General features: G+C 42.0%; 1 protein-coding gene across 1 annotated transcript; it reads right to left on the reverse strand.

Annotated features, from left to right (window-relative positions):
* Positions 1 to 2890: 2890 nt before the first annotated feature.
* Positions 2891 to 14310, reverse strand: STON1 (stonin 1). The gene is made up of 3 exons (XM_010182430.1): positions 12366 to 14310; positions 3422 to 3624; positions 2891 to 3049 (listed from the first exon to the last, which is right to left on the reverse strand). The coding sequence occupies exons 1-3, from the start codon at positions 14308 to 14310 to the stop codon at positions 2975 to 2977; spliced, it is 2223 nt and encodes a 740-aa protein (XP_010180732.1). The 3' UTR covers positions 2891 to 2974.
* Between the last annotated feature and the right edge of the window lie 835 nt (positions 14311 to 15145).

Raw genomic sequence — 15145 nt, forward strand, 5'->3', positions numbered from 1 at the left:
CCCTCCCAAATTACAGTTAGACTACTTACAGCCCAGATTTCTAAAGAATCAAAGCCAGTATGTTTATTCACTATCACCTGCTGTAGCCGTCATAGAAAATGCTAGCAAATGAGTCTTAAATATGGAGAATATTTGTTCTGTAAGTTGTACTCAGAGTCATCAGAATGCAGAAGAAATATTAGGAAGGGGAAACCAAAGTGTTCCTGCTTTGGCATGTTGCAATAGAAAAATAAGTTATAATTTGATGTGGGTAAAAAACGTCAGACAACCCAAACTTTCTTTCATTAAACTGCAGCCTATTTTTACCTATTCTGACAGCAAGGCGTACAAACTTCAGTTTGAGACTGAACAGGGTAATTATTCAGCCTTAGGCTGCACTAAGTCAGGTTCAAACTGAAAGCCATACATTAAACAGCATAACTTTCAGTGTGACAATATTTCTGTGGAATTAATTACCTGTGATCCTGGTCCAATTCCAGTTTAGCAAGTCTTACAGGTCTCAGATGGAAATCCAAGAGTCTGCAACACAGGTAAAGCTGTAGCTTGACCTTTTTATGTTAACGAGTTCTGTAAGGCTGAATGATCATTTGCAGCACACCAGATACAATTCAGACCCACTAGCAGGAAAAAAGACTTGTGATGTGACTGTTCATCACTTGGGACATTCAAAACAATAGCTCGTCTCTTGATGGGTCAACACTACATGGGCTTCTTGAACACATCCCGAGATACAGCAGAAACCTGACAGAAGAAAAGCAGCTGTTTCTTCTGCAGAACCCATAAAACCACCAGGTACCAAATGCCCAGGAGGTGAGTGCTGCAAATGTGGATCCTAAGACGAAAGAGTCCCAGAACACCTGGTTGTCCTCTTAAAAACAGAAAAATAGGGGCCAGCTGGGCAAGACAGGCTTTGGACAATATCCACTGCTAACAGATGTATTGCATTAGCTGAGTTAATGTCAATCAAAACAAGTCAGCCTCAGACAAAAGTTAGTGCAGGTACGTGCAACACGTATTTTGCTTCCTCTACCTTACCACATGAAGACGTTAATAGATACTGTAGCTCTAGTATAACGACAGACTTCAGCAAACTGCAGAGCTCTGCCACAATGCTAAGTAAAAATGTTTTGCCCTAGCATACTCTGTGCCCCTTAGTTCAGCTGAGAAGTACATAAACCAAAATTAAATATGAATAAAACAAACCAAACATGACTTGAAGGTGCTAATGGCTTCTTAAGTCAAAACACGGATGGAGGATGCAACAGCTGAGATATATTTGGATCACTACTACACTGAAATGCTTTCTTAGATTTACAATAATATAATCTGCTAATAAAAAGGGATATATAGAGAAGCCAAAATACCGTAATAGTCTATTTGGGGCTTTGGCAATGCAATACCTATAAAAAAACCTTCCCTCAGGACTTACTATAGCATTTATTACCTATTTCATTCTCAGCTTCCAAATGGGGGTAAAAGTTTATTGTGATGAACTAGGTTCACATTATGGCCTTCTGTTATTTTCTCAGTGCATATCCCACATATTTCTACTTTTGGGGAATAACATTTATCTGTATTTTTACACAGTGTTCATATAAACAGTTACAAGCTGTGACAAAATACCAAGTGAGCCTTAGTGCATTACTATATTTTTGTTCACTAATTTCAGTTTGAAGTAAGTATAATTTCAGGAAAACTGCAGGGAAAAAAGAAAAGTATCAGGATCATTTTTTAATTTAACAGATTTTTTTTTTCAGACCTGGAATTAGGGGATAATGGCTGACGGGAAGCATTCAAACCTTTCCCTAAATGCCAATCGTTTGTTCAAAACACAGTTAACATACTGATACAGGGTTAGCAGCCCAAGCTGCCCACTGAAGCATCACAGCTTCACTTCTCGTGTGACAGCCCATTCCTGCATCATTTCCCCACAGAAAACACCTTTAGAGCCAGCAGCATGAAAACATCTCTCTTCGCATGCCTGGAAAGATACACCCTCTGTCTTAAAAGTTACTCAAAGCAACAGCTTCTGCAGTTTCCAAACCAACACCTGGAACCTGCATCCTAAAAGAGACCCCCAGCAAATGGCAGCAACCAGCCATTTCTTCAGTTTGTGGGCAAAACCCTCCGCTGGTGTAAATCCTCAAAACTTCATTGAATGAAATGGGCTCGGACCAATTTAGCCTTGCTGAGGATCCACCCCTTTGTCTCACTTGCTGCAGCAGTGAAAAAGATTTGTCTAATGCTGGCACAGAAATTTAAATCACATCTGCCATATGTTTTTTTGCCCAAGAGCTTACTTTGCGTGAACCTATAAAGTGCTGGGGAGGAAACACTCACAGCCACAGAAAAATTAAGAGCATTATTGTGGAGTAACTTTTCCCATTTTACCAATGAAATCACCCAGTTTCCAACTCATTAATTGAGGCTCTTGTTGAGAGTAATATTACGACTTGTTCTGTTCACATAAATAGAGGGGAGCAGAAACATGGAGGACTTTGGTTTTCAAACACCACTGAAAAATGTAATTGCTCTCACTGGACCTTACACAGATGCTGGTCTACACATAAGCACTCTGGCAATTTTTATTGCTGAATATTGTATCTCCAAGTGACATGAACTCTTTGAGTAGTGCCATTAGGTTTCAATATGGAATATGAGATCATTCTCAAGTCATAGATACACAACAGGAAAATAATATATTACAATCAATCAATCAAGTGCTCGCATCCTGCAACTCTTTACAGGGAGACCTTAATCATACCATTATTCCCAGGACAGGAAGTTTACTTGGACACAGGCCAGTCAAACCAGAACTGATTTGCAGAATCAAACCAAAAAGCCCTTAAAAAAGAAAAAAAAAATCAATGGACATGTTTATCCTAAACTAGGTCACTGCACTTCCTCTAACAATAGAATTTCCTATGTAAATTGATTTCTACTAATATCCTATGATGGTGTCTCCTGTCCTCTTTTATTGCATTAGGCAGTTGCCAGCCTTATCTGGATCTTCTCCATCAAGCCTAATCCACTTCTTTTCAATTTCAACCTGTAGTTAGAAAACAAAAAAAACAAGGTAGAATTAGCAAATAACTGGGCACTGAATGTGTGAACTGCAGCAACAGTATGAATAAAAGCTTTGACACAGAATCAAAACATTTCCAGACCCAACAGATTCCAAAGCCACTACTCCCAAAAATAGCTCAGCTGAGGAAAAACAATGCTGCATTTGCAGTTCTGTTTTTCAGCATCATGTTTGATCACACAAGGAATTATTTTTTAATTATTCTTTTGCTCAAAGTCATTATCACAAGTATATGCAAGATATATTTAGAATACAAAGCACATTCACTTTGCAAATACTGTATGGGGGAGTGGGGAGGGAAAAGGACAAAAACACTGAAAACAGCCTTGAAAATACCTGGCAATTGTAAAATGCTTTCTGAATCACATGTTTCTGGGGTTGCACATCGCTCTCTATGCCCATTGACTTGACTTCTGTTCCTGAGGCACAGGTATCATGAATGACAAACTGGACAGTAGCAAATGGATACCAGTCAGACGGGATTTCCTGGTCTGATCCAAGTTCCAGTTTGTAGGACAGACTGTGTGGATGATCTGAACCTTGAAAAAGAAAAAAAAAGAAAAACAAACACAAAAAACTCACTACCAGTTAATTATATTTTATTTTGTGTGCAAGGTTAACCTGCTAGCAAGAGAGCACAGCTCTGTATTTTATTAATGCAGAGCTGTTGTTATGATACAAGATTATTCTAGCTATAAGCTTTTGCTACTTGTGCACAAGGTTGCTAAATTCAGACTATTAGGTAAGAAACCTGGTTTTCCCTTAAAAATGTATTTCTTACTCTTGTAGAAAAATAAAAACTGGAAGGCCCCAGCTTTGCCAAGGCAGAGATGCTACCCCATATCCAACACCACCCTTTCCAGAGCTCTCTGCTGTAGGAATTTTACTGGAGTGTTTATTTCAAGTACTACAGCTGTCTTGTGTAACATCATTTATTACAGTATGTCTACAGCAAGAAGATAAAGGCACAGCTAAGAGTGCTGCTCAAACAAGATATATCCCAGCTGCCCTTCTAGCTTGGTTTGTTCTGGGAAAAGAACATCACATAATATAACATACCCCATTTATTCCAAACAGAAGTATTGCTAAAGTAAATGTCATGTTACAAAGCAGAGTCCTGAAGGGCTGCCCATGTGGTGCAGCATATTCTAAATTACTTTAATCCAGCCTTAGATCCTAGGGATCACTTGCTTTAGTTTTTCTTGTATGTGGTAATGGTAAGGGAAAGCATTTCTCCTTCTCCTGGCATAGAGGAACACCAGGGTGAAAAGCCTGCTTTCCAAAGAAAGCGAGGTCAGCAGGCTCGCTATGTGCATGAAAGCAGTACAATACAATGAAAAGAATCCTTTACATTGCAGCTGCCTCTCCAAATTCTTCAGGGCAAAAAGTAGCAATTCTGTGTTCCCCCTCATCTCCAGGATTTTAAGTATCAGCATAGACAACTAACTACCATTTGGCTGCAGGCACAGAAAAAAGCAGAGTAAGGATTGCCTATATTTGTCAAAGGCAAGCCTGGCAGTGTATAGTTGGTTTTCAACCTTTATGCTGAATAGCATCTCAAAAATTGCTGTAGCAATCCACATCAACAGGTTTATGGGCATTTCATAAGGTAAAAATAAATTTTAAAAGCTCTATATCCGTTGCTTCTCAAAGCCTTGGGCTGGGTACGTCCTCTAGTCTGTGCTGCAGGTTTGCCCTGCAACCTGCCTCACAGCCTGCCCAAGCCAGTTCTGATTTTAGGAGATAACTTGCATATGAGCAGTTTGATGGAAGAGTTCTGTCAAACGTGTGTCTCCAGCTTCATCAGAACAAAATCTAATTCAATAAACCGTCCTTCAGATTTTATTCCAAGTCCAGTGTAAAGTAAATGGGCCCCCAAAAATCAAGGCTTATATAGCATCAAATTCATGCTTGTCTTAATCATACTCACTAAAATATTTAACATTATTTTCATTTTGACTAATTATATAATTAGTATAATTAATAATTCCCTCTCTTCCTTGCTGTTACACTCAACAGCACAGTTAAAACTTGACTGCCTGAAACAAAGGTGAAGGAAGGGGAGAAAGGAATAGGAAGTGTCCTTTGGATTATCAGTGCCCAAACTTTAGATGTCTCCAGCTCTTTTTCTCCCCTTCTATTTTCCATGTTTAATAACAACAACAATCAGTACCTTGTTTGATGACTGCAAGTGTTCCTCTCTCTGTTCAGTGGAGCCTAAAGGCACACACACAGCAACACAGCAGCATTTACAGCCACCACTCTGGAGAAGGGACATGTCACTGGGCAAGTGCATTCCTTCACCATCTGGACTCTCCAAGAGGCTGATTTACAAGTATCCCCTGCAGGCTTGCTTCCAGCAGCACATACCATTCCATCCTTATCCTTGCTTCTTTACATAACTACTTGTAATGTTCAACGAAAGCCTGAATGGACTTCAGCCAATAATGCTATATACACACCAGCTAGAGTCCTGTGTCACAGAAGAGCATCAAACACTGGCCATGGAGTCTCCTGGGTGTCTTTAAAGAAATGTGTATCAGGAGGGAGAGCCTGCAACCATCTCCCAGGTGGGACCAGCTGCTTCTTTCTGCCAAAGCATGGCTCTAATACATGCTCATAAGGAACCAGTTACAGAAATTGTAGGAAGAGTTAATACAGCCTGCACTAATAATTGCAAGGACAGATCCATAAGAGACTGGTAGGGATCACTGTAACCAATGCATAGGTCCTGAGTTTTGGGAATGAAGCTCCCCTAAATATGCCCAGTACAATAGCACCTTTAAGGTGAGTGAGGAGAAGTAGGTGCCTGGCAATGGCCATCAGCACAGCCAGCACAGAGGGAGGGGAACCAAACTGAGCAGGACAGGCTGGAGAGATCAGATGGAAAAACCTCACCATCCCTCCTTGCAGATTTTGCAACCCACCTGCTGCACCAGTCAAGGCACAACACTTTACAATCCCCACACACCTAAAAAGTGAAAAACACTACCCAATTCATGGCCCATGACCAAAAGCAGCAGTACTGTCATCTCCTTTTTATATAAAAGCCTACCACTTAGTTCACTTGCACATGAATCAGGCTCAGAGTCACCCACGCAGCTATACAGCCAGGCTGGTGTCGGGGTGGAGTAGGAGGTACTGACTGCGATTTGTGGTAAATCAGAGCTACCAGCATGTGCGAGACATTACTCACACCTCAGAGCACAGCACAGGACAGGGTCCTTCAAGGCACTGAAGCACAAAGATACCTAGTTTGCAAGCTCGTAAAGGTTTTAGGCAAAGGAGTGCAATGCCAGGGGCACGCAGCGTGTGACTAAAGTCCCAGGACAAGAATAAAATGCACAGAGACAGGTACAACTATAACATTAGGGACTTTATTACTGAAATAGAGGTGGGAACAAAGCCAGAAACAAATATTACAACCACCTGTCAGCTCTTTGAGAAGGAAGTTGGAGAATGACTAAACTAGTGTGAGAAGGAGATGGTGCTTTGTCACTGATGTACACAGTGACAGGCAGATCTGTGTATCTCTGTGATGTGGGCCTTATCCATAATCTGCTGCTGGTCATCTCTTGCTGTGTCCAAGCCCATTTCTCCTGCACTAGCACTCTTTTGGTCCACGGTTCCTCTTCCAGACTGCCTGGACATGGTGCAATGAGCCTCCTGTTAGGGTGGGCCTCTCCATTGAATCTGCCATCATCCCAGCAACAGCTGTAGGGACAGCAGCAGCAGCAGTGAAGACCAGAAACAGCATCACACTCTAAACTGTGAGACATCATCCCATGTGTGGCACCACAACTCACTCAAGCTGTGCTCCTCTTGGCTCCCATGGCCTGCTCCTCTCCAGTGGTGGTGCTGGGATGCAGTGTGGCAACACACTTACTTGACCTGGTCTTTGTGCTGTTTGCTGGGTTGAGATGCACAGATTGAACAATGTCAACCACAAGTGAAGAGTCCTTCATAGCAGCAGTTGTGACACTAAGATGGCACATCATGCCCTGGCCAGGAAAGTGGCATTCTCTGCCTGTGTGGCTATGGTTGATCAGTATCTGAGGAGAAAGGATTTGTCCAAGAGCAGTAGCATCTTATCTGAAGTCCATCTGTGGTAGCAGGAAATGGGTATAAATCTAAGGGCTTTTGGAGATCAAATTCAGCATCTTCCTGTTGTGGATGGGAGGCCTACAGAGAAAGAAGTAGCATTGGGAATTGTCTGGAAAATTATTTTGTCTTCTGAGAAAAGGAATCCAGAAATAACCACTGCTTATAATTCTCCTGGACATGTATGGTAAATGTTGTATGGTAGATGTCCACTTCACCCCAGCATAAATGGGCCATTCCTCTTGGCCTGCTTCTAAATGCTCCTGTGTTAGACATGGTACAACTGTGGTTCAGTACCATATAGCACTTAAAAAAAAAATCTCTGGGTTTATATTCCAGCTAACCCAGACCAATGAGGTGTTCTCGGTGTTGGGATCAGTTGAGTTCTGGGTTCCTTTCTTTCCCGTAGGTGGTAACCTGCAAAAGCAGAGATGATAGTTTTGGGATCTGGGCAAGGCTGCTGCCCTGGGTCCTCTGGAGTAGCGTCCACTGGACCCTTCTGCCTGCTCCCAAAACACAGGGTTTCCCCTAGCCCATCTGTCTCCTGTACCAATATCAATGCCAGAAGGCGGTACTCACCAGTTCACTTGCAGAGAAGTTCCTCTCCCCACTGCTGGGCTGGGCTGTGGCAGGAGTGCAGAGAAACTGCTTCCCATTGGCTGTCATATAACAAAGCAATCAACCAACACTTTGGAAGACAGTGAGGATTGCCTTAGTTTTCTCCTAAAACTGGTCCATCCTTCTCATCTCTGCTCTGTGAAACTATTGTTTCCCAGGCCTTGTATTACGCTGAAGTTAGAAGAAGAAAGAGAGGCTGGATGTACAAAATGCTTTTGCAACAAAACCAGTAATGCTGAATAACCAAGATGTCGGCCAGAAAAGAGAAAAGATAGTGGTGTCGAAAGACCAGTTGGATGAACCAGGCATGGAGTAAGTCTGTGCCACTGTTGCCCAGTGGAAGCTAAGACAACATACTCAGATGCAAGCCCAGCTATCCAAAATGCGGCCCATCAGGAATCGTGGAGACATGACCATCTGGCCTGATGGAATCAAATCACTCCTGAAAGGCAACCAGATAATTTGAGGAGATAACCGAGCTTTCAGAAGCTAACTTAGGAGACAGAAGCCCTGGGGTTTAGGTGTCTAAGCAACTTGTTAAGTTTTTTATTAATTCAGAGACCTAAATCTTTCCTGTTTTACATCTGAAAATTTGGCTCTTATTTCCTAAAAATGTTCCAAATTCTCTTTCTTTAAAGAAAAACAACAAAAAAGCCAAAACAAATCAGTAAAACTATGAAACTAGATTCCAATCATCATTTAGCATTCATACAGCACTTCACAAACAATAAACAATCTAACTTTGCTGCATTTACTCACACTATTATTTAGGCCAAAAAAGTGTGCTACTTATTTTACTTAAGTTGTAATTTTACTTTTGCTGAAATAGGTCCAGTTCTAAAAGCCTTATTTTGAACATGAAAACATCAACAATTACTAAGAACACACTTACATTAAGGTTGTTAGAAGTAAACTGCTCCTGCATCTGTGTCTAAATAGGTGCATTTATCCAACCTTCTGGGAGAAATGCATAGGAAATTGTGGAGTGGGAAGGCACCACTGCCAAGGAGCAATTTGCAATGGTGCTGGCGCCAGAAGGAGGTGGTTGGGCAGGGATGCAGCCCACCTGACAAAGCCACGGTTTCCACCCAGGTAGTTTAGGAAATAAGAAAAGCTGCAGCTGAAGGTTACTGGGAACCACATCACCTCCCACCCTGGAGTCCATGCTCAGATGCTAAAAGGCAGTAGCAGGGCTGCTAGCAGCCACAAGCTCCCCTGGCTCCATTTCCCTGTGTTGCTTAATCACCGCTTCCTCAGAGTGGCTCCATGATGCAGAACAAAAGGAGAAATGATCAGCTGAAGCATTGTTGCTTTACACAAAGGCCCAAGGATGGAGGTGTCCTAGCAGGAAACACCACAGGGCACAAATTTACACAACAAGAGATTAAAACATAGCTTTTTGAAGTCTAGTCTCTCCCCAGCTCCATGGGCAATCCAGTTTCTCCAGTGCAAAGACTGGCCCCAGTACTGTGCTGACATCATACAATGTTCTACATTTCCTTATACAATGCCGCAGTTTCACAGATGTAGACTCAATTTGCTGAAAATTCATTGCATCAACCCTTCAAAGTCTACAGCTTTTTCACCTTTTTTTTCTTTTTTTTTTTTTTTTGGTAAATAATCTTAGCACTCAGGTTCCAAACTCTCCATTTATAGACTGCAATAAGTATGGGTAGTTTTTAAAAATCTGGGGTATCTCACAGCTCACATAGACTTTGCTTGGCCAGCACTCTTCCAAGAAAGCACTTTAGTAGAATCCAGTGGATACTAACATATTTCAATGTGTATAAATGGAGTCATAGTATAACTGTAGGCAACCTTTCCTTCCCCCCCCCTTTTTTTTTCCCCAAAAAGCTTTGGACAAAGGCTTTTTGAAAGCAAAAGCCTCAGCATATTTTTCTCCCTACAGTAAGCGTATTATGAAAGTTTACATATTTCTGTTAGTTTGACTGCCTCCAAATTTTTGGCATGCCTTGAGACAACTCTTTTTTTAAAACTCTTAACTGCGTACAGAAAACTTGAGAGAGAGGTCTAAAATTTGATCAGGCAGTATTAATAGCAGAATGTTTTTTCAAACACATGAACATTTCAAGCATGCAAATGATTTTGCAGATCTCAGCCAAAGGAATTATTCAAATGTCAAAAGTTTAAGCTACTGATAGAAAATAATGTTAAGCTGTAGAATGCCAGAAAAAAACCAGTTCTTCCTTTCAAATAATATAAATCTGAAGTTAATAGTGCACATCAAATCTTAAGGTGAATGAACTGCAGGGAATCCAAGACTTGGGAAGACTTATAATCTTCTTTAAAATTGCCTGGCTATATTGCTGACTTGATTTTGCAGAAGCAAACCTACATAACAGTCAGTCCTGTAAGCCTTGAGAAAACAGATGGGTCACAGCACCACGGTACAAATCCTTGAAGTCTGGAGTGCACAACACCCGTATCTACAGATTTTGAAGACCTGAAATATCTTCTTCTGCCCAGTGGTTCTCCTACATCTGTCCATCAACTCCTCTGCCCTCCCTGTCCATTTTCCAGTCTCCCCAACCATCCCTGTCCTTATTGCCTCCCCTTATCTTCCCTCTCTCTGTCCTTTCTCTCCCTCCATCATTAATCCTGGCTTGGCTCCCTGCCTTGTGTTAGTCCGTCTGCTGATGCTGCGTCTTCTCCACCCTCCCGCTGCCCACTGCTTGGCAGCCACCAGCATACTCCTCAAGCAGAGCGTGAGATACCCAGGTAACAAGCAGCGTGCAAAAGGGGGTGCTCAGCCAATTCAGGAGGGACCATATGGCATTAGCCACAGGTCCAAGCCGATCACAGCTTCTTCCAAAGCAAAAGAAGGGGAAAAACAGAGATGGCGTCAACACTACGTCATTTCTGAGTCTGACCACAGCGACATTTGTGCAGTTCCTCCTGTGGTGCTCATCAATAAAATTAGTCAAGGTTTGAGAGACCTCATTGCCTAAGACCCCATCTGCACACAAAAGGCACCAGTATTTCATGTAGCATCATTAGTAAAAATACCATCTCTCATCTGCCAGTAGCCATGCAATAATTTATACTCTTGGAACTGCTACATTAGCATGTTGATATAGGATGCTTTCAAATGCTCTTTTAATAGCAAAAACAATCTAGTTGATGTATAGGCTCAGAAAAATATTCCCTTTTTCATTTGCTCCTGCCTCAGTTTTTCCTGTTGATTTTTTACTTCTGTCACTGAAATATCAATCAGAAGTATTCAAATACCAAACTGTAAAAAAAAGTCATAATTACCCAAACAACAAATTAAATATATAATTAGATAAAAAGAATAAGAAAAATATCCTCAGAAGTTTTTTTGCCTTTGCTTTTTTTTTTTAAATAGTTTTAAATGAGAACTCTCACCTGCACACAAATCTAGCTGTCAAAACATGGGAGTGGATAAGTCAATTTAGCACTAGCATACCTGAAACCAGGACTTAATAAGCTTATATCTTTTCTGGGCATTTTAAAGAGGTATTTAGTCCAGACAGGATACCAAAAGACATGGCCAATCCATTCGTTAACACTACACACTTACCCCCTCTTCTTAAAAGTACAGATTGTACAGGCATTTTAAGCTAAATACTTTAATAGATGTCCTTGTCTTACATAGATCCCCAAAGCCTCAGATACACATAATGCATATCCAAGGAAAGGATCAAATGCCTTCACTTTAAAGAACTTGAAGAATAATAATATATTCCTCAAGAATTCTTATTCTTTTAGAATAGTACTATGTAGAGCTATTAATCTGGTAACATGACTAAAAACTGAAATTAAAAAAACATATACTTTTTTCCTAACCAAACCCCCATATTTTCTCCATTAAATTAAGGTAAATTAACTATTTGACTTAGTGGAAAATTGACAACTCCCACTTGCATGACTGTAACCTTAGCTGGTTTTATTGCTGGAAGTTTTCAGTGAGGTACCACCACCAGAGAGAAGAAGGAATAAAGTGGGAGGCATTTTTTCTCAGTGCAGTTACTGTCAGGAACATACAATCTCAATACACAAACCCATAAAAGAGGTAATAGACAGCAGCCTTTGCAAAAGCACACTCAACTCTCACAGTACCTTCTAGCTATGTATCATACCCACCATTTCTAAGATGATGCTAAAAAGCCAAGACACAACAGTGACAATACCATATTTTCTATTGACTGCATTATATCAGGTGGACAAATCATTTCACCTGCCACTGTTTGCTTCCCATCCCATCATTGCTGAGCTGGTAAATGTGAAGCATAAACCCTTCCCTCTTACTTACTATGGATTTGCAGTTTACTCAGAATTATAAGATCCACTTCTGTGATACTGTACTCTTACAGTTAATGACAATCATACATCTGCCTCCATCGAGTTAAGAAAATGTGCTTTTTTTAAAAAAAAAAAAGGCTATATTCTCTTTTTCCCAAAAGGTCACTCCAGCTTCTGCCAATACCACCACACAGATAAAAACCCAAACTGTGGAAGCTGATAGAGGTAGACAAGCATAAATACAGTGAAGACGTGCACCCAAGCCCAAATTATTTACTTGAGTTTTTATCTGGAAGCCTGTCTATCTTCCACACAACAGCCCTGTAGGCACTCTCGTATTTTGCTGTTCCCACCGAGACTTGTATTACAGGATCAGATTCAACCTCATGTAAAGAGCCAAGGCATGCTCTCCTATTCATTTTTGCTTTTAGGGACTTCTGCCTCTGGAGGTTCATGGTCCAAAGTGCTTTGACCCACTGCGTGGGAACAGGAAAGCGTATCATAACGTTTTCACAGTATTTCACAGAAGGTAAACGTGTTGGGATTGAAGCAGTTGAAGACATGTTTATAAAAGCCTGAAGTTCAACATATGCCCCCTGAACCACTACTGCAGCCTTCACAGAAAAGGGAAGGTCGTGCCCATTATATCGTGTCCTGAAACGCATCAGTTCCAGCCTACAGGCATCAGGGGGCGTAAACTTAATAATTCGCAATTGCTCAAACTCCTGCGCTTTGACACAGTTATGGAAATGGCAATCAAGAATATTGATCCATTTCTTGTCCTCCTCCTTCTCAAAGTAACACTCATTGCTCTTCTGGAGCTCCAGGTCATTCAGGGTTAGAAAGCAGTCGGCACTTCCATTCACAAAACACAAGCAGTAAATGTGTGTGATGACGGCACTTTCTACGAGTTTTCCTTCTGCCTTAGTGACTTTCCCCCAAAAGTTATCCACTATTTCCAGAGTCATTTCTTGCTCTTCGTAATTCCTCTTTTGTCTAGAAACAGTAGGAAGTTTCATAAGTTCTTCCTCAACCGTTACAAGGAAATCAGTGAAGTCATTATAATCTGTGGTGCCCAGCTTTAACATCTGCTCAACCTCCAGCTCGTGGATCACTTCTACTTTGGGATGATACCTCCTTTTCTCTGTGTAAGACACACACTCAATCTTCACAGTATGGATTTTTCCCGAGACATTATAGCTCTCTAATTTGGGTTCAGACAGCTTGCAGTGTGGCTGCAGCTGAAATTCCTTGAAAGGTTTCTCCAGGCCCTTTTCATAATACATCTGCAATATGCCTCCAGCTAGGACACTAAGGTAAATAGGGCCCCATTGCCGAGATGACATCATATTCTTCTTTTCAGGAATCCTCAGCATGAACGGCCACCCATCCACTTTGCGGCTCCTGAAGAGGCTGCGTGGGATGGTGGGGGAGAGCTTGTGCCATGTGTGGGTGCTGGAGACAGACAGGCTTCCCGCAGCGTCGCAGCTATCAGATTGCAGATGTTCAAGCCTCTCACAGATGTAGCTGAAGGAGCCCTGGTTAAGGCTTTTCTGATCATGGCAAGTTTCTTTGTCTTTAGGATGACAGACGTTCTTGTCAAGCACACTGTCCTTCCTGTGCGTGCTAACAGTAGCTGGTGATGTGCTGAGCGAGATTCCTTCCTTCCAAAAAGGGCTGGAAAAAGCACAGTCGCTCTGGAAGTAAGGGAAGCACTCAGGGGCTGATGACAACTCTCCTAACTCCTCACAGCTTCCCGGTGGATTAGGGCTTCCTTCATCTGTTGATTTGGAGACCAAAGTCTTAACTGGATGGTCATTAGGCGAGGTGTTCAAAGGAAGGCTGCTCTGTTTCTGCAAGGTAAGAGATGAGCAAATTTCGGGTGATGGAAGAAGGTTAACGTTTGGTGGCCATTCAGGGATGGGATAAAGGATATGAATCCCAGGCTTTGGAATACAGGGACTTACTGGGTAGTCTCTGGTTGGTGTAGTAAGTGGAGAGTTACTGGGAGGTCCAGGACTTACGTAGAAGTCAACTACAGGAGACGATAGTGGAGTGCTGCCTGTAGAAGATGACCTACTTGAAGACTCATGCACACTAGACAGGTTGAGTTTAAGGCCATTTGCTTTACAACTACCCTGATTATCAACTGATTTCTGAGGCGACTGGAAAAGCGGCTCATCATCGAAGGTGACCCAATTTGCTGGATTTGTGGAACACATCTTGTAGGAGAAACTTGAGGCACTTGCACACGTATTACTCACCAACCATCTACAAAGAAACAACAGACATGAGCAAAAATAAATTCTCTTTAAAGACAAATCAAATCTGACCCTTATAAAATTCAAACCACACAAAGCTCAAAATTTGCACACAGTTCCCAAATCTTACGTACTTTGTAATTTTACATGTATAACCTGAGATAGCCATGTAGAAACAGATAAACTGCCCATGAATCCTTTCTGCTAGGTTGGGGATCTAAAGGAGATCTAGGCATTATGGGCTGTTCAGAGTATCTGATGCATGCAGCCTCTAGATCAGAGAGAGCAGAAAGTCTCACGGTGGTACCGGACTGCTTGTGTAACACTTTCTACTGCACAGCTGACATGTAGCTTGTATGGACAGAGGTTTTCCAAATTAGGCCGCTGCTGCAGGTGAAGTTCCCCTCCTTCCCCTGATTAAACAAAAGAGCACTTTACTAAGAATGGTGCAGCTGTTTCCAAAAACAAAATTAGGAGGGCGAGAGGGGATTTTTTGTTGTTGTTGTTGTTGAAAGGCAGTAGCAACTCAGTGCTGATGGCAAAGGCATGCATCCCACAGGCATCAGGGTAAAATCAGCCCACCAAGACAACATATGCAATGAGCAGCCAGTTCCTGAGGTCTCTCCAGTGCAGACCTTCTCCTGCTGTGATGGGCACAGGCAACAGGGCCTTGCATGAGCATGCCCAGGTGAGAGGCAGTGGGGAGCATGTTGTAGCCACCAGAACTGGCCTGCGACTCATCACTGGCTCCATGCTGCTGTCTGAGGTGCCTCCTGCCAGGAGGACCATACGTAGA

Source organism: Mesitornis unicolor, unplaced genomic scaffold (genome assembly GCF_000695765.1).
Source record: "Mesitornis unicolor isolate BGI_N332 unplaced genomic scaffold, ASM69576v1 scaffold20974, whole genome shotgun sequence".
Lineage (NCBI taxonomy): Eukaryota > Metazoa > Chordata > Aves > Mesitornithiformes > Mesitornithidae > Mesitornis > Mesitornis unicolor.

What these genes read in the sequence shown, in the direction of transcription:
- STON1 (XM_010182430.1), bottom strand. Translation starts at nt 14,310, where the DNA reads ATGTGTTCCACAAATCCAGCAAATTGGGTCACCTTCGATGATGAGCCG. An exon ending in GCTTCCAGATAAAAACTCAA is followed by an intron (nt 3,625 to 12,365) that starts GTAAATAATTTG and finishes TTCTTTTTCAAG; the next exon opens with GTTCAGATCATCCACACAGT. An exon ending in AAGCATTTTACAATTGCCAG is followed by an intron (nt 3,050 to 3,421) that starts GTATTTTCAAGG and finishes TTCTAACTACAG; the next exon opens with GTTGAAATTGAAAAGAAGTG.